The 19918-nt window shown below is 49.6% G+C and overlaps 1 protein-coding gene across 8 annotated transcripts in view; it reads left to right on the top strand.

Moving 5' to 3' along the window:
- The window catches only part of TCF7 (transcription factor 7), a 75416-nt gene that overhangs the window by 31933 nt on the left and 23565 nt on the right, over nucleotides 1–19918 (top strand). For all 8 annotated transcript variants that reach the window (XM_041119306.1, XM_041119304.1, XM_041119305.1 and 5 more), the window contains exon 4: nucleotides 19328–19460. In XM_041119306.1, coding sequence (XP_040975240.1) covers nucleotides 19328–19460 — 133 coding nt within the window. The remainder of the gene's footprint in view (nucleotides 1–19327; nucleotides 19461–19918) is intronic.

The raw sequence follows: 19918 nt of genomic DNA, 5'->3' as shown, positions 1-19918 counted from the left end.
CTAGCAGAGCAGTCTGTTGGCTGCCATCTGAGTTATTTAATTATTTTATTTTCATTTCTTTCGATTTTACAAATCGGGCTCTTCAAAGCTCCCAAGCTCAGAGACTGGTAGTCTTCAGTGCCATGCAAAATTTAACAACCCTTTTGTGTCCCTCAGTCTCCATCCTGCCCTGATCTCACCCACCATCTCACTTCTTGCATCGCCTGGAAGTCCACAGACCATGGCTGGGTCACGTTGTGGTGTGGGATGGCTGCTGGACTTAGAAGTTTCTCCCTGCAAGAAATCTGCCTGCAGCCCCCTCCCATTAAAATCATTTAGTGACTATCTCCAGAATTTAAATTACTCTTAATTGATCACAATATCACGGAAGAGAGAGGTCCCATCACATGTAGCAAGTGATGAGAAGTGTTTCCCTTATGTAGAGTAGCTGTGGTATCAGGCTATGTTCCCTTCTTTCTACTCTGGGGACTAACTTTGTGTAGAAATTTTTAAAATTATATTACAGTGTTTTTCTTCTAGTAATGTGCCTTCTAGCAAAAACTCCCAAATACTTCCTTACGTGTCCTGCCTGGGTGCCAGCTGTCTTTCTTACCCTGGTCAGGGCAGGGCTGTTGCAATCAGCATTCAAGTCTGTGGTGCAGAAGCATAAGGAATTCGGTCTCAGCAAAAAGACGCCATCAAACACCACCCTCCGTGACTGCTGGCCTATTTGAAGGATTGCTTATGACAAATTCCTTTACGTATTGGCATCTGCAGCGTGCCTTTAAATTTTGAAATGCATTGGCTTTGGTGGTGTGTCTCCTCCTCCGCATTCCCTGCGCATCTCGGGTTTGGTCGCAGAAATCCTGGTGCAGAGGGAACCAGGATTCAGGCTCAGCCATTAGCATAAAGATAATTAGCTTCTAGTGAGACCCAAACGAGGACATTTTTTTTAAAGATGCTTGGGCACCCGATACGCAGCATGGCACCGCAGGGAAGCTGTCACTGTCCCGCTGCCCCGGCAGCACACGTACCACCATCCAGGTCCGCCCGGCACGGCACAGCCTTCCCTCGTCGGGAGCAGCTCCCGGCTCCTTGGGTGCTCCGGCACGTTGGGAAGCAATACCCAGCACAGCGGCGGGGAGGTTGCTGCAGCCTCACTGGGAGATAGGGGATGCACGTTAGCAGACCCCCGGAGCAAGAAAAAGGAAAAAGCTTTCTAGTCTGTGGGCTCAGGACTCCTACAAAACTCAAGTCCGTGTGGTCCTTTGCCGTTGTGTCCAACGTGCGTCTTTGCCAACCAAGGACAGAACTGAGGTTATCTTTCCTTGAAACTGCTGGAGATCTGCCACTGGAAATGCCTTTCTTTGCTCTGGATTTTGCCATGATCCTGTAACTTATAATTACACTGACTCTTGCATTACGGTGAAACCCGCCCCTTCCTTTTTTAAGCGTGGCACATGGGCTTTTTAGAGAAACCACCGAGAAGTTTCAGAGCGGCGTTGTGCTCCGTGGACTGCTGGGGTGGGTCAGTGAGTTTTACCTCTTGAGCTTGTTCTGATGTAGCATAATTATTCTTTTTCATATAAATACTGTTCCGCAGCTCTGCACTGAGCTGGGGAAAAAAAAAAGCCAAACAAACAAAACCAAAAATGCAGGAGCACATAGCTGCTTCTTTTACTATGGTAAATAAAAATACCTGGGCCAGCTGAGAAGGTTTGTAACCACCAGCAGATGTCATTGCAGCCAGCGCAGCTTAGGGCGCGTTGGGTGAGAACAGAGGCACTGCAGGTATTCAGATAATACCCAATGGAAAATGAAAATAAAAAAATAAATCATAATCTCTGATTGCCAGGTAGCTCGTTCTTAGATCACTGGTAGCTAGTTTATAGTAGATAGAGTAGATATGAGGAATTAAATTCCGTGCTACAATTTGTTTTCTGCTGAATAATTATGATTTATTAGTCCCAAGCACAAATTATAGTAATTTAAAATATTAACACTTTTCTTAAAAAGGAACACGCAAATGGATTGGGTTTTATGGGGATAGTTAGGTCCTCATAACCTAACAAGCCGGAGGATTAACGAGGGCTGGCGGGGTGCTCCCCCTCCGCTTCTCAGTAACTTTGGGCGTAGTGCTCGGGGACTGATGGGGTGAGCGTGCTGGTGCCCAGCAGCCTGTTTGGGGATGCAGGGCACCTTTTCCTTCCTCCCCACCGGGAGCTCGTGGGATGTTCCCGGATCGCGCTCTGTGCCCGATGCTCCGGTGTTCCCTGCCACGCTGGCCCCTCCGAGGCGAGCGGGGGTCTCGGGACCGGCAGCACACCGAGCCACGGGCTGCGCCGGGAGCCGGGGTGTTGATAAGAGGAGCGACTCGGTGCCGGTACTTGCCTTCCCTCCTTTGTTTTCTCCTTGGGTCTCCAGGACCTGGTTGTTTCTGGACATCCCTGTGTTACAGCTGCGTCGATGTCGGTGAAGCCTCAGCAGCCGTTTGGTCTCATCGAGGCCAAATCCCCCTGTAGCTGCACCATCCCCGGAGCCTGGCCAAATCTGCGGGCTGTGCCCAGCCCCTCCACCCAAAAACTGCCTGGGTGACAATGTGCCATCCTTTCCCGTGCCGTGCTGCTGGGTGGGCGTGCTGCTGGAAACGGGACATCGAGACCTTGTCTTTGTGTCACCCCCTGGTACGGGGTCGGGGTTAGCGTTGTACTGGAGTCGTGCTGCCGGGGGGTCACCATGCCTTGTCCGTAAGCGCCAGGTGATTTATTGCCATTTTCTCACCGGTTCAGAATAATTTCATGCTTCCTTGGTGCAGGCACCCTACAGATAAACTGTGTGCAGCAGCTCTGGGATGGCTAAGGGGAGCGGATCGCGGTTGCACCGGCTGCATGTTTTCTGTTAGCAGGGAAAGCGCGGTCCCCGGCACGCAGTCGGACTGCGAGACTGCAGACCAGTGGAAACGAGCCCACCAAACAGTTCGGCTGAGCGTCTCCGTGCCGGCGTCGTGTCTTTTGCGGCGCGTGGACCGCAGGGTGTAAGACCTCTGCACAAAACCGCTGCCTGCGCCCTGGAAACGTGCTGCAGCTCCTGCTGGGATGGAGGACAGCGTGCGCAGGAGAGCCTTGACGTGTGTGTTTGTGCATGTGTTTGCCTTGACGTGTGTGTATCTGCATGTATTTATGTTCTTTCTAACCCATTTCTAATCCTCATAAATTCTTATTCTAATGGCTATAGAGTGCCAGGTGATGCTCCTCTTGAAATCAGTGGCGAAATTTGCTGTCATAAAGACAAAATAAGGAAAAATGCTCATTAGCCTCTGTTCCTCAGTAATTTCTCCACTCCTCTTCTCTCTCTGGGGTTGGCGGACAGACAAACGCCACCAAGCTGAATGTAAGAGCTTGGTTGGTAACTGGTAGTTATTATTACACTACTGCATAAAATGTATAGAAATATTTTATATAAAATCTCCTGTTATAAGCGATATTTACTGTTTGCGTGGTGAAGATCACAACCAGAAGTGAGTCTGCTGAGCTCGATCTTGTTCAGATGCAGGAGATAACAGGTCTCTGCCCTTAAAAAACCACTTTACAGTTAAGAAATGCAATTGCTGTTAAACTCTTGGTCTGAATATAGCCCCGTACGAATATGAAACAGTCGCGCCACGACAGATAGATGTGAAGATAAGAGAGATCGACTAAAGGCAACATTTTACGGGCCGTGTCACCGGTCTCCCCGTAACACAGCAAACAAGTATTTGTCTTGTGGGAAGCTTGGGGTGACTAGCGAGGCTCTCGCAGGAACCCGGAGATAACCGGTGATGTAGCACTGTCACCTTTGCTCAGCGCACAGCCCCTCCGAAACCCAGCGCCTTTCATGTGGTGGGGCTGGGAACCGGGATCGGGGCGGTTCTGCTGCGGAGCCGGAGCCGGGAACGTTGCAGGGAGCACCTGCAGCTGCAGAGCCAGCGCGGGCAGGTGCCTCCTCGTACCGAGGAGCGTGGCCGGGAAATGAAGCGGGTTTCTGAAATGAGTAAATCCGAGTCGAAGCAGAGGTGCTAAACGCTGCAGAGCTCAACAGACTAAAATTTCCTGCTGTTGTTAAACTCACAGTTTGAGAGTGATTTTCTTCTCTACACGCGATGCTCCTACCGCGCGCGGTGTTGCAGAGTCGGCGCGCCTGACGAGCTGAAAGCACCTGGTGTTGTTTGTGCACATCTACAAAAACAAAATGCAGTGGATAAAACACCTGAAATCTCCCAGGCTGGTGAGGTATAGCGTTTCCCACTTTCACAGTCTCTCAAAACCTGAATGAGCGCCTGCCAGCACTGGAGATAACGGCATGTCTTTGGCCTTAGGTGAGATAAATCAGTGGAAAAACTTTCATTGACTTTGGCATGGATTGAATTAGGGAAGGAGCCTGTACACCTAAAAATCTTATTCTGTATCTAATAGTTGTTAGACTTCTGCTAAAAGCGGTTTGGAGATGTGGTGTGGCATGTCCTTGCAGGGGCCGGTGCAGGAGATGCGGGTGCAGGCTGGGCAGCAGCAACCTGAGCATACGGGCACGTTATTCTGCCCTTGGGAGGGTCACCCCCAAACACTTCAACGGGGGACGTAGGGACTCGCCAGTTCTGAGATAGAGTTTCCTTCTAAATCCCATCGACTGCGTCTTGGCTGCATTTGGGGATTTATTTCTTTAGAAAGTCCTAGGCTGCTTTATGTCTTGCAATAGCGGAGAGCGCCAGCCAAAAAATTGAAGGGAAGATATTATATTAAGCATGTGTTTTAAGAAGAAATTGCTTTCTCCATGTAGCACCTCAGATAAAACCGAGAGAGGTGTAAAAAAGCATAATCCTTTATAATCTATATGGTTTTTACCTTTTGCATTCTAAGGAGCTTAGATGATGGACATAAGATAGATGGGTTTAATTTTTAATTGCAAACTTTGCAGGGAAAAATGTAAATCCTAACCCAATGGAAATAGTGTTTTAACTGGATTTTTCAGCAAATGTACAATCCGCTGGTTATGAAGAGCACTTTTACTTTAAAAGATGAAATACTAGTATAGGATTTGATTGTGTAGTAATGTTCTGAAGCAGGGATTTTTTTACGTGTGGATCATTGTCCTGATAGCAAGAGAAGTTTTTCATTCCTGGACTTTCAGAAGGCAGATGTGGGACACACGGACTTCCAGCTCAGGCCCTAAATAATACCTAAGCTAAAAAATTGCTCTGTAGGCACGTGGAGGTTGTATGCATACAGGTGTGGTAGATATATTTTTTTTCTTAGTGTAATTGATGTTCTGTGTAACCTCAGTTTCATCATTCAGCAAATAGAGCTGTCAATTATTGTAACAGATCAGAGGGCATTGCAAATAAGTTAAAAAAAAGAGTCTGTGTTACAAAATGACCTACAGTTAATAGCTGATCCCTGGTAGTGGGTTAAATTAGTTAATTATCTGGTTAGGAAAAAATCTGTGCCAGAAGCTTGATACACTGATGGTACCCTGGATTATCATCTGTTCTTCCTTACTGAATTCTTTTTCTTCTTCTTTTCATCTAAATGGGTGTAAAAGCTGGGGCAGTTGTAGTGAATCAGTTTGTATTTCATGGCAACAGCAGGCACAGAATAGGACCCAAATCAGCGAGTTCAGCAAACGCCTCCATGGAAACCCCAAGGTTTTTCTCACGTCAAAGACGGCTGAAGCCCCCCACGCTCTCCCAAGGTGGCCCCCCAGGAGGAGCTAAGAAACCACCCTCCACTTCCCAGCAAATCCCCCAAAATGAGCTGCCTAAAGGAGAACAGTCACCTGCCGTGGGGACACTTCTGGTGGCACCCGCATCCCGGGCGGTGGAATCGCTGGGGTCTCACGGTGCGGCAGGTCCAGCGTGGGCAGAGGCAGACCTTGCGGAGACCTGCGCACCAGCGACGTGCGGGGATGCGCTGGGACGCCGCTGCCCGCTTGCGCTTCGGCAGCCCTGATCCCTGCCTAGCGTGGGACCGGCTGAATACACACCCTTCTGTTTGCTCAGTTCTGCTTTGTTTAACATTTCTGGAAAACCTTTTTCATGGAGTCCCGTGTCGTGGTTGACCGCGGGGCAGGGTGAGCTCCCAGGGCGAGCTGTTTTGGAAAACAAGTCTGACCTCAGCCAGGAAAGTTGGTATTTTAACATTTTTCCCCTTCACCACCTGCATCAAATGGTGATATCTCAAATTTGTGGTGATGGGAACAGACACGCGCCTGCAGCCACTGCGCTCGGGCTGCTCTCCCCAGTCGGGGTCGGGCCACCCGTGGTCGGGACCCTCTTTGCACAAACCAGCCAGCATGGTTCATGAACAGCAGCACGGTCCAGTAGGAGATTGCTGTTGCAATCTGATCGGAGCATGAAAATAAAAAGAAAGATTCAGGATGAGCATGGCTTGTATCTGGGTCCTCTGCCTCCCGGGAAGCCGAGTGCATCGACCAGGAGGTGGCTTAAAACTCTGTCCTGGACCTAACCTTCTCCCAACAAAACTTGGGTGAAGATGCACCCTACAAAGAGTTGTGGTTTCCATGGCTTGGTTTTTCTCACAAAAATAAATAATGTCACTTAAAATTCCTGACCCCATGCAGTCCTGGAACAGGTGGCGAGCTCCCATAGTAAGAACTAGATCATTAAAACAGTACTAAGATTTCAGCCCTTGCGGGTTTGCGCCCATTGCTTCTTGTATTCAGATGAACCCCAAACTCAGAGCAAAACCAGGTTGAAAGAGCAAAGTTTCATCGATTATATTTCTCATCAAAACCATATGAAATTGTGACTTTCTCATTTTTTTGACATGAAGCCTTTGATCAGTCCTGCCTTGTGAACTTTTGATCAGCCTGGGTTAGAATGAAATCTAAGACCAGGCACATTTTGTGTGGTCTCTGGTTTCGAAGTGAAAATTTTTCATGTCTGTACTAACCATGTTATTCCCAGGCTGTTATTCACAGTCACTCTCATAAAGCCGTAGCCAAAAACTTACTGGAGCTCTTGGAAGAAATATGCTGAGAAGGCAACCTAGCTATAGCAGGATTCATTTATTATTTATTACTTAGCATAAAGCATAAAGTTTGCTGTGTTTCATTACTAGTCCAAGGCACCTCCTTGCACTGTATTTAGCTGTATTTAGAAAATGAGACTTTCAGACAGGGTCTGAACTTTAGAAACCAGCTCTCTCAAAACTGCTTTCCATGCTGAGACCCAAAGATGAAAATAATCTCATGACCATCCACTCCTGTAGTAAAATCTTATGCAATTATATCTATGAATCTCAATACCTGAAAAACAGGATCTGATGACACATGACAAGAGCCAAGTTAAAATATGGATGACTTAATACCAGCACAGTAGGTAATCTTTATCATCACGAGTGTAGAAGATGAAATCGAGGCATGGGGTGGGGATGGCACAGCGCTAGAGTTACCTCATTTATTCCCATCCCTTACCTTGAGTCCTATTCTAAAAATGAGCCCAGTAAGTATTGCTAAATAGACTATTTAGACAATACTGAAAAAGACCCATGGTAAAAGATCTGAAAAGATGCCTGTATGGAGTCAGGGATTGCTGTGGTACTTGGTGCATCCCTTCTCTCTTGGTTTGCTATCTCATTACCTAGTTTGTCGTGGTGAATTAGGAAATTTAGGCGGCAGAGCTGAGCGTTCCCCTTCAGTCTGAATCCAGCTCACGTGCTGGGATCAACCCACTCAGTCCTAAATCCGGCGGCTCTCGGCCGGGAGGCTCGGGGAGACTTTGCCCCGTGCCACTGATGGCCATGGCCATGGCAGCTCCTCGCTGCCGTATGCAGGGATTAGCTGGCAAGCCTTTAAACTGCTCCTTGTTTTACATCTCATTGGAGGTAACATTTAAGGAACTTCTAGAAGTCAAGTGGCAGGACGAGATTAATTAGGATTCCTTTCTAATCCTAATTACAATGATATTTGCTTCCCACGATAGGAGACGTTCATTATCATATGTATAAGTTTGTTTCTTTAGTCTGTCTGCTTCCCTCCCCCCAACAAAAAAAAGGTTAAATAATATTTAATACATTTCTACAGTCATTAAAAAAAATCAACTCTTTTTAATCTGGTAAAAACATCAGATGGGCAGAGGAGAAAACCATTCAATTCCCTATTAATTTCCCTTGCTCTCTAATTATATGCAAATCCACCAAGCCCAGGTTTTAATTCAGCCATTCGCATTAAGAGATCAGAGAAAGATTCAAAAATGGGAAAGCGGAGTTTGACGTATCATTGGGGGTTCGTACGAATTCGACTGGAAGATAAATTCCACATTTTAATTAAAATGTTTATTCCGCTCTGCACAATAACACTTGCTTGCTTTCAGAGGAAAAAAGGGGTATTAAGCATTAAAGGAACTAATTCCTCCTATCAAGAAAATTAGGATTTCTCCCAGGCAGACACAGGGTATCATCCAGGATTAGCGGCTGTAGCATTCTTTGTAAACATGTCACCCTTGAAAGTGAGCAACAAGGAAAGCTGCTATCGCCTTACAGCTGCAGGGTGTCAATAAAGCATCCCTTCGGCTCCAGAGGGGATTATCTTCCCTCCGCATCCTCCAGAGAGCTGTTTATCATGGAAACTGGGAAATAAAGTGTGAGCGCAGATTAGGATAACGCGGGGGCAGCTCCGGGCTGGGCAGCGGGCAGCCTCTCCCCTCTCCTGCCCGGGGGTCACCGATGGGTTTTGGGGATCCCGGTGGGGAGGGATGCCCCTCGCCGCAGCCCTCGCCCCTTGGGCTTCACAGCTGGTTGGCAAAATTAATCCTAGGGTGGGAGTGACATCCCGAGCCACAGCTGGCCATCCCCATACTGTCCCGGCAGCGCTCCTGCCCGGCAGCGATGCTGTGGGAAGGTCTGGGAGAGACCCTGGAGAAGACTCGGAGCAGCCGCGGTTCATTCATTCGTGGCCATCCCTGTTGGAAATGCGCTTGACATCCGTATAAATATCAAAGGATTTCACCCTAGCAGGGAAATGCGTACCCAAGAATGACGATAACTATTACAAATTATCATCCCCGGTTGTTTCGTCTTATCTGTTAATTAGCCAGTGGCATGTGCTTGGGCATGGCCGCCTCCGACATGTTAAAAGATCTTCTCTTGGTGTCGTCTGATGCTGTGCGGGTGCGTGGCCTCAGCGGTCGTACGCGACGGGAGAAAGCTTTCTCTGAACAAGTCAGCAGCATTATGATATCATTATTATTGTTATTATTATTACTGTTACTACTATTATTTTTTCACAGCGCAGTCACCAAGTCGGGGATTTACTTTCAGACGAGGTGAGACACTTTTGATTTGCTGTCTTTTTTTTTCAATCAGTGACGTTCTCGCATGGTGAGATCCCCCCTGAAGATGAGCTTTGAGACTAGCAGGTTGAAAAGAGTAGAGTAGAGTAGAATAGCACAGCATAGCACAGCATAGAATAGAATAGAATAGAATAGAATAGAATAGAATAGAATAGAATAGAATAAAACAGGAAATATGCTGCCTGCCAGGAGGGTCTGGCAGCCGTCCCATCCCAAGCCTAAAGACAGGGACAAAACTCATGCGACGGGTCTCCTGTCCAGGTCCTGGGGTGACAGCGGTGACACCAGCAGGACGGCATCACCCACGGTGGCCGTGCGCCCCGGCACCACTGCGTTGCGAAGGGGCAGGTTTCGCCCCCTCTGATGTTCGGAGAACCGAAACGCCTTAAATCACATCAGAGTTTTTTTGTGTTGTGTGTTTTGTTAACTCCTCTGCGCTCTTTGAAGTACATGGGCTGGTTTTGTTTTTGTTTTAAATGGAATGAAGAAGCCCAGCTGAGCAGCCAGGAGCCCTCTCCTGCTGCCCAGGGGACGTGTAAGCAAACATTTGCCTCCAGAAAACTGTGCGGCACTGACACCTGGAGGGTTGTTGTTGGGCTGATTCACTGGCAGATGCACCCAGAAATCTCACGGGATTCTCCATCTGCTGCTGCTGCAGCACGTCCCGGGCAGGGAGGGATGTGACAACCCGGCGTCAAAGCCACCTCAGTTCAGATCCAGGACCCAGCTAGGGCTAGGCTTTGCAAATGGTTTCTCAAAACAGGTGAAAATCCCCCAAGCCGCTGGTGTCTGAGACCATGACGCAGCTATCACAGGGAAAACCCTCTGCGTTTCACCAAGCTTTGCACCCAGAGATTGGGCCGGTCCTGTGCTGCCTGCGAGCGGGGTACACAGAGGGTGATGTCTTTGGTCCTTTTAGAAACGGTGTCTTGAGCCTTACCGAAGGGCATGCTTCGGCTGTGTGTCATGCTTTTATTTTGCTTTCTTCCCTTGCCCTCTTGGACATTTTCCTGATTAATTCTGGGTATCAGACCGACCGCTCGCCTTTGAGAAGCGGAGCAAAATAAAGGAGGTCAGATATTATCAGCCTCCGCGGGTCAACTAAGTGACTTCTCATTTGAAGCCTCAAGAGTTACCGGTAACTCCAGGGTTTGCAGCTTTTGATTCAAATTCGCAGAACCACGTAGCATGAAGGGGACAGAGATCTTGGGGATTTTTTCTCCATAGCCCAGAACACGAGAGAGGCAATAACCAGGGATGGATGTTGCAGAACAGGGGAGCTAGCTGGGGGTGTGATGTAGCCCCGCCGTTATATTGCCCTGGCACTTGGGAGAAAATAGCTGGGGTTTGGTGTTGGAGTACAGCCCCTGGGTTATATTGCCCCAGCATTTGTTTCCACGAAGCCAAATGTCGCTGTTGCCCTTTGTGGCAGCCGGCACATGGGGACCGGGGGGTGTTTCTGTCCCCTCCTGAGCAGATGCAGCACTGTGAAGCTGCTTTTAGCATGATGGCAGCAGCATTTCCCGAGCAAGGCAAGTGCTGAGCAAGGGGACTTTCTGCACAGTTGAGGAGGCTTCTGGAGTGAGGTGGCTCTTCTGCTGAATGTGATTGTAAACATGGGGTGGTGATGCCAAAAGTTCCTTTTTCAGGGGATTTCTCCTCTCTGGTATGGGGTGTACTTGCCTCCGCGCTTGCCCCCTGTCACCATAAGAGAGCAGCCTCTGGGAGGGACTTTTGTTCTTTATTTTTCCATGCCTTTTTTTTTTTTTTAATGAAGAACCACCTACATCTTTCTCTTAGAAGATAAATACTTGAGAAGTGAAACGGCTCTTCCTGTGCCCGTAAACGGTGAAAAGCTCAGCTATTTCCCCTGCAGAGTTTAACTTAAAAATAATAACCATCATTGCTTAAAAACAGAAACCAGCAGCAGCACAGAAGGTCACTGAGAACTTTTAAAAGGTTTTGAAGTTCTTTCCCTGTATTTTTCCCCATCGTGTCTGGAGCTTGGCCACCTCTCTGAGTGCTGGGGCACGGAAGGTGTTAAATGCCAGGGAACTTGTCCCCTGGTACCCAAGCCAAGTCCCCTAAGCCCGCTGTGATGCACATCCGAGTCACAGGGGAGAGTCAGCATCACAGGAGCCGAGCTTTGCCGCTAAGGCGAGCGCATCCCCTTCGATGTGCAAAAAACAGCAGGGCTGCGCCGGTGCCTTATTAGTGTTTTCGAAGCAGAGCTGGGTTTTAAAGAAGCTGAAAGAAATCAGAGGGAAAGGGAAGAGTTGAGGGAATAAATGCTTCATCAACCACAAAACGTAGAGTGCACGGCTAAAAACCTGAGCAAAGACAATATTTGGATAAAAACCTGAGCAAGGACAGTATTTGGATAAAAACCTGAGCAAGGGCAGTATTTGCCTGTATGGGCGATGTACATCTTCAACCGACCAGCTCCTTGCTGCAATTCATATGCAGAATTAATGCAAGAACTAATAGCTGCATATTATTACTTTCCCTTTTGTTTGACTGCTGCCTGTAAGCACTTCTGTGCCAGCCAGAGATGGGGTGCACAGGGCAGCGGGGCTCTTCTGGTCATGGGAGACGTGGTCTTCTGGTCCCTGGAGGAACCTTTGGTGGTGCTGAGGGTAAGGGCCAGCTCCAGCCCTCTGTGCTGCAGCCGTGCTGGGTGGCCCAGGCCTGGGCAGGGGCCGGGGAGATGCTGCTGCTGCTGCTGCTAAAATTTGTCTTTGCTGGAGGGGTGCATGGCTGGGCGAGGGCAGTGCCTGAGCGTGGGTGGCTTTAACTTTCCCTGTTTCCTTTCTGCTGCGGCAGCGGGCTGGGGCAACGCGACTGCAGCAAAAGTGAGAAAAGAGAAAAAAAGCATGCCGAGACGAGAAATGAGTCGACGCTGCCTTCGCCCGCGGGCTGCCGAGGGCTCCAGCCCCGGCGCTTGCAGTCAGCGCCGAAAACGGTCTGCAGTGGGTATTTGGGGTGATCTTTTATCGCAGCGTCTCCTGGTGCAACACCACAGGGAAACGAGGGGTGAAGGTGTCTGCTGACATGGTCTGGGGCCCGGAGCTGGGAGATTTTATCAGAACTCGGAGGTCCCCTGAAACTGTGCAGAGCTGGGTTTGAGTCACGGGCTCCGGGTCCCCGAGTGCCCCGAATGACAGCGTTGCTGTGCAAGCCCTCCGAGAAGCATATCCGATGCTGCGGGACGTACCCAATAACATCCCTAATAATTTACTAATTCGGATTGATTGTTGGATAAAGAGCAAAAGGCACAGTCCCGCCGGTAACGGGTACCTTCCCCAGGAGCGGTGCATGCTCAGTGCAGCCTGACCTTATACCTTTCTTTTTGTAGCACGATGACTAATTTTGCAGTGAAAAGGAATTAATTCCTCATTGAATCAGCAACAGCAAAACTTTGTAGGTTTTGTTTTTCATAGCTGGTGTATCGACTCATCTCGCCCTCTCTGAGAAGTGACGTCGAAGCGAACGCATTTGGGGCAACTTGGGGCCGGACTGCAGTCTGCAGCACGTGTGCCTTCACCCAGGGCTTTCAAAACCCCGGAGCGGGGCAGAGGAGCACCCAGACGTGCTCGGAGCTCGCCCCATCCGTCTGCCTGCTCTGCGCCGGTACCGACCCCGGGGGCTGCTCCCAGCAGCCAGACGCACGGCACGGCCGGCGGCATGGGGCTCTCAGGCTGCCGAACCCCCCCTCTGCCTCGACGGTGACGGCCACCGGCACGGCACAACCGCCAGCCCGAGCTGCCGTCCCTCGGCCAGGCCCCTCGCCCCACGCCGGCCGCTGCCAGGCTAGCCCACGACTTTTTCGTTTCACTATTTTTGGGGCCGGCGATGTGGGAAAATTTGAAAGTGATGTGACTAATTTCGCCTCACCGCGGCTCGGTTCCCCGGCGAGGCTGGAAACCACAGCGCTCTCCCCGGCTGCCGGCTTGTGCGCCAGGGCGCTTCGTGCAGCCGTGCCACGGGGGGACGCATCCTGCACCCTCCAGGATGCTTCCAGCCTCCCCATGCCCAGGAGCCTGCTGCCAGGGCCAGCACGGCCCCGGGGTGATGGGGGGCACCTGGCTCCAGGCATCAAAAAGGGGTTTTGGGGTTTTCTTCTCCCTGTAAACTCCTCTGCATCCATGGAGAGGGGCTGCAGGGATGGATGGTGGCTCCCACGGTGCAGGGCTTTCCAGCAGGCTCGTCCCTGCTTTGCTTGCTTTTAGGCTGCTCAGAGGGATTTTGGCTGTGATCAGCGGGGTGCGTGTTCGGTGGCTGGAAGCTGAGGTTTGTGCAAGGGGCAGGCAGCACCTTGTTATCCTTCACAGGGAGCGCATCTCCCCTTGCAGGCACATCCCCAAAGGTGCTGGACCCCAGGCACACCGGTGCTGTGCACGGTCCTGACAGTCTGTCCGTTTTCCCTGGCCTGCAGGGTCCCCGTGTGCACGGGGTCCCTTTTGTGCATGGGATACCCTGTGTGGGGGGCACCCCATATGTGCGTGGGATCCCCTACGCAGAGGGCATCCCCTATGCGCGTGGGATCCCCTGCGTTTATGGGACCCACAATGCCCGCAGCTTCCCGTGTGTTTCAGGTCCTTTATGTGCATAAAGTTCCCTACGCCTGTGGGGTCCCCTATGCCTGTGAGATCCCCTATGTGTTTGGGGTCCCCATCGGCTGGGAGCCCCCCACTTCTCTCATGCTGACTCTGCAGAAGTTGTTCTCAGCTGGAGCCCAAATGCTACAGCTGCTTTCCCGCGATGAAGCCCCAGCTGGCTCATCTGCAAACGCAGAGTCTTTCATTTCAGAGTAGATGTTAAAACATCTTGTAAAAAAAAAAAACATGCAGAAGTGGCATAGCAGGATTAAGATGTCCAGAAATCCTGTGGAAGAAACTTGAGTGGAGTTTTTCCCACTCAGAGTGGGGAGCCGGGTGATGCTGTGAATGATGTCCTGTTTTTGCAGGAAGGTGATACTGCACGTTCAGAACTGGCTGATGGCGCGGTACATCTCCTGGGGGCTTCGGGCTGACTTTTATAAAGTGCGAGCAAATTCTTAAATTCGTTCTATTATTTCAAACATATGGGAAATCTGTAAAATATAAATTTCTTTCCTACAGAACAGCGTCATCTATGTGACCTTGCCTTAAAAACCAATGTATGAAAAAGCCAGCTTTTCACTTAGGTTGTTTTTGTTCAAAATCTGGGGAAAACATAAAAACTCTTGATATATAGTCATCAAAACTGAAAAGGAGTTATTCCTGGGAAGGCTGCTTTGTGCCTGTGTGCAACAGGGCAGATCAAGATCAGCCTTGTAAGATGAGCTCCTGTATTCGGTTGGCGTAACCTGAATTGTGGCAGGCAGGTTTACTCTTCTCCTTTAATGTATTAAACAACTCGCCATGGTGCAGGTCGGGTACACAGCTCCGACCGCCCTGTGCGAGGACTGATCCTGGGTGCTTGGTGCAGCCATCATGAAACTTAACAAAACATTTTTCACTAAATTGGGCACCAAGTGTTGGAAGGGGCAGTAGAATTAAGCTATGTTATTTTAGTTATGAATTGCCTTCTACCAGAAAATTAATGAAAAAAATTCCCATCCATAGAAGCAGCAGTGGAGCCCAGCATGGGTGGGATGCTGGGATCCCCACCAGCCACCCAGGCAGCTTGGTGTGACCACTGCTGCTTTTAATAGCTGCTTTCAATTGCAGGAAAGAATAGTTTTCACAGGTTGCAAAACATTCACTTCTTTTTTTTATTTGTTTCTTTTCCTAAACTGATCCAAGCAGAAAAAATTCTTTACAATTTTTTCTAATGTTTTCACAGAGCTAAAAACCCAAAGAGTTTTGCCAGCCATGGAAATTTTTTGGTTTGATCATTTCACTCAAAGTTTGACTTTTGACCTTCCGTGCTACATTTTGCTAAGATTAGCTTTAAAGTTTAAAAGAAAAATCCTTTGTCAAGCCAGCAAATTAAAACTACTCATTTTTAGCATGTCACGACTAAATAGATCAGTCTTTAAAAAATGAGTCAAAATACTTGCTAATACGAGGTGCTTTCCAGAAAATGTTTGATTACAATCTGTCACCATTTTCTAATGAAAAACCCACATTTTGTTTAAAAAACCCTAATTTATAGTTCTGATCAACCAGCACCTTCCCGGCAGCTTGTATAATCCCGCGGCTGCCCGTGGCCGGAGCACGCTGCAGCCCTTGCTGGGCACGTGTACTGTGGGATGGGAGCAAAGGCGAAGGATGCTGCTCCTGGCCAGGCACTTCGGAGCCAAATAACACTGCAGCTCTGATCGCGAGGGTGATCCTCGTGTGAAAGACCTGCTGGGTCTGTGTGTGCTCAGCGAAAGGAGAGTTTTCTAGATAGCCTCGAGCTTCTATCGCAATCAGACACCCGTGCGTGAACGGTGAGGTCTTCTAATTTTGCCTTGCCAACAATTAGTCTTTCTTAATAATTAATGTGACCGTGTTTTCTCTTTGCTCATCCAATTACCTCTAGTTATTAAAGTCACTTTTTGGCTTCAAAGCGGGAGCTTCTTCCCTCACAGTCAGGCTTTTTAATTATTTTCAGCAAGGTTGGTGGGGGCCGATTAGTGCTGGTAGGGTGATGCACTGCAGCGTCGGTGCTCGCCCCAGCGCCGAGCGGCACCGGCTGCTGGCACGGGGCACACGGGCACCGGGGTGGGCACCGCTGGCCGGGGAGGTGGGCACTCAGGAGAGTTGCGATTTAGCAAATTTGAGAGGGGAAAAGGCCCTCCGGGCTTGCAAAACCCATTCTGCTGCTCCGTCCCCTCTGGAAATACCATTCTGGTGTTGCTGTAAACGCGCCTCTTCATTTCTGTAGCGAGGTCGTGGCTGCACAGCTCATTCCCCGACCTGCCCTCAAAGGGCTGTGCTGGCAGAGGTGAGGCAAAGCTGTCCTCAGAGCCCTTTCGTGTCCCCCCGCGGCTGCCGAAGGATGGGAGGTGACTTGGGGTGACTCGGGGTTGAGGTCATGATGCTGGGCATGAGCTGTGTTATTTTGGGTGGGTGGGTAGGCAGCAGCTCCGTCACCGCTGCTCTGAGCTGTATTGAAACACGGCTTTCGGGAGGAGACGCGATAAGATCCTTCACCAAACCGCAGCACATCCCCATGATGTCCCGACCAGCACCACCTCGCATCCTCCCAGGGGACCTGCTGAGAGCAGACCAAACCAACTGCCCTCGTGTTAAATCAGTCCGCTCGGCAGAAAACATTTACTTCAGGTTAATTTTATGGCGTAAGACACTGTCAGCTGATAAGTTCTGGCTTTGAGAAGCCTCCTCAAAGTTCATGCTCTGCAGCTGATTTGCAGGAACTAAATCTAGACCTTGTAAAAAAGAGGAATTGATACCATTTCTCTGGCATGTAAGTTTCTATAAACGAGGTATGATTTCGCAGCGAAGACGCGTGCGGCAGCCACAGCACATCTGGTGAAGACCAGGAGCTGCAGACACGGCCATGGGCCGCGACCATTAGCAGCTGCCGTGTTTAAACTGGGGATCAACACTGAGGGGGTCTTCTCTGTTTCTCCAGATCTTTTTGCGATGTTTCCTTCTTCCTTTGGTTGGTTCAATCTGGGAGACAGGTTCCTGTACCAAAAACTCCCTAATGGAGGAAGCGGGAGGGGGCTGAATAGCCTCTTGGAGAAATTTTTGTCTTACCTCCTTTCTGGGCACCCTTCCCCACCAGCTTTTTATGACTTTAAAGAGTAGGAGAAAAGTTTTTGAGCGAAGGAAGTGCAAAGGTAGAATGGACACGGGGAAGGCCAGCTCCTCTTACTGGTGCAACATCTTGTTTCCCATCTGAACTGATGGAAAATCTGAGTAACTGAGCTGCAACCTATTGTACCACCAAGCTACCATGTTCTGCTTTGATGGGGAAGAAGGACAGACTCTGCCTTTGCTGTAACCACACGTGCTCTGTGCTTTTCACTGTTGAGGTATCCTGTGGATCAGCATCAGGACTGTTCAACTGCCTTTGTAGTGGTCTGTGTCTTCCGTCATTGCTTCAAAAGCTGTTAACAGTCGTCAGGCAGCGAGGCTGGCTGGTGGATGGTGCTGTGCTTTGGATCAAGCACAGTGCAAATGGGAAGGAGAGATCTGCCCCACTTTGAACAGCAGAAGTGCTTGAGTTGAGGTTTTTAAAACAGCTCAGCATCGAGTTCGTTCTGCTCCAGTGTCATGTTAAAATGTACGCGTAGAACTGCCTATCCCTAATATAGGCTTTCTGCCTCTTAAATAAACTAAACCATAGCTAATTTTAGAAATATCACTGAAAACCTATTCTTATCTCATTTCATGGGCAAGAACAGTAAAAGCTCAGAGCTCCAAACATGTGTTTAACTAAGCAGGAGCCAGCCCTGCTCTCAATGGGAAAACCACATAGCCCATGGCCCTGCTGCAGGACAGGAACACCTGTACCGCACCAGTTTGTGCTGGGGAGGGGGGTTACATTCCCAGTATCCCACTGTACGCAGTAAATCTACACCTGGTAAGCATCGGGAATTAGGGTTTTCATTCATTCTTAAATGCAAACCTGCATGCCTCTTGGGTTTTATTTGCATGAGCAAACCTTTGTGGGAAAGGCAGATGTAAAGCGGCATCTCCATCGGTCTGTTTTCCTTTCCGCTCCATGGGTTTCCTCCTCGGAGCACCGATGCAAAGCACAGGACTTGCCCAGGGCTCTCGGGCTGCTGTGCAAGCAGCTCGGAGTGGCAGGGAGAGGTCCAGGACAGCTCCTCCAGAGCCATCGGCTCCGGCTGCACCACCTCCACCAAAGCTGACTGGCGTTCCGTGCTCGCTCTGCCTGAGCAAAATCATTACCAAAGTGAAAGGCACCAGTGAATCAAGTCCAGAGATCACAAATGACTTGTCAGAAGTCACGGAGCAAATCATCTGTAGATGTCCTGGTGGGACACAAGAGGTCTGGCTAGCAATACCTGGCTCCTAGCCCCTGGAGAGCTGTCTTACCTGGTCTGTTCTCATTTTCTCCCCATTTTGGGGTGCTGTCAGTCCTTTTTCTCTTTCTGGATTTATCTGGGACAAATCCTAACATTCCACCACCAAGGCGAAGTCATTTTGGGTTTAAAGGCAACCATGGGCGAAACCGGGCATGTAGGGAGCAGCTTGAGACGCTCGAGGCGAGGAGGCTGGCGGTAGACGGCAGCGTGTGCGTGTGCGTGTGTGTGTGTGTTTTCCTTACAGCTCTTTTGAACAGGTTCCCCTCTCTCTGCTCCAACACGCAGAAGTACTCCCAGTTGCGTTCACAAAAAAGCGCCTTTTACAAAGATGTTGGGCTCCGATGGCCTCGCCGTGCATAACCAGGAGTAGCTGCAAGAGGAGATTGGATTTTTCTTTTTTAAATTTTCCTGTGTTTGTTGCATCCCCAGTGCTGCCTCAGCTCCCTCTGGTCCTTCTCCGAGCACTGGCGCTGGGACCGAGGGGGATTTCAGCCCGAGGGCTCGCTGGTGACCATGTCATGTTTTCAAAGGCATTGCCCTCAGCATGGCTCTCCCTGCTTGAGAGCCCCGGTTAGGAAAGCCCAAGCGTGGCTTTCAGAGTGAATGTGCAGGATGTGAAAGTCCAGATTTAGACCCTGTGGTAGCACAAGGCAGAAAACAAGAGCAATGCATTGGGTAACATGCTTGTAGCATTCATCCTGGAATAAAAGATACTGGAAATGAATGAAAAAAGTTCTTCTGAATTTTGAAAACTTCATGTTGATTTGGGCTGTTTTCCACCTACCCATGCAATTGTCTCCAGCTGTTGTTGCTGCTTGGTTTTTGGATTTTTCTTGCAGATTGCTGTAGTGTTTAAGTAGGCAAGGGCATTTTCTGCCTTGCCCTTGAGAGGCACTGGGGACTTTTAGTAACTCCCAGCTTATCTTGCAATGACGGGACTGCAAAGGGCACCGGCCCTCGTTGCTCACGGAGCCCGACACCTTCTGAGCCCTCGCCCTCCTTGTGTCTTGCAGTCCAACAAAGTTCCCGTCGTGCAGCCGTCCCACGGAGTCCACCCGCTCACCCCGCTCATCCCTTACAGCAACGACCATTTCAGCCACGGCTCCCACTCGCCCCACTTGCCCGCTGACATCAACCAGAAACAAGGTAATGGCACCGCTGGGGATCTGCGTGGTGGGAGGGGGACAGTGCTGGAGACCACTGAGATCAGGGCTGTCACCTTCCTGGTCTCAAATCAATGGCAAAAGTCAAGAGCTTTGGTCAACTGGGGCATCGCTTAGCAGTAGGAGTTTATTTAGCTTATTGGCAATGCTTTGTAATCCTGGTCAAGAGGAGTTTGATATCAAAAGTGCCAACCCTGCTGATCAAGTGTGCTCAATTCTCTGTGCAAGCTGTCCTGTAGCTTGAGACCAGACCAGAGCCTGCGAGATGATGCGTAAGAGTCAACCAGAAAATGGAAAGTAATCTTTCCTTTGACTCATACCCAGACTGTTGTCAGGTTGTCATTTTGAGAAAATAAATGCTTGAAACAGGAAATATTTTGACTAAATAGGATCGGTGTCTGATAGCTAACTGGATTGTTATATGTGTGTGTCCATAGCCAC

Source organism: Aquila chrysaetos, chromosome 22 (genome assembly GCF_900496995.4).
Source record: "Aquila chrysaetos chrysaetos chromosome 22, bAquChr1.4, whole genome shotgun sequence".
In the NCBI taxonomy this organism is placed as follows: Eukaryota; Metazoa; Chordata; class Aves; order Accipitriformes; family Accipitridae; genus Aquila; species Aquila chrysaetos.
Note: the sequence above shows the minus strand (reverse complement) of the source record. Positions and strands in the feature narration are given on the sequence as shown.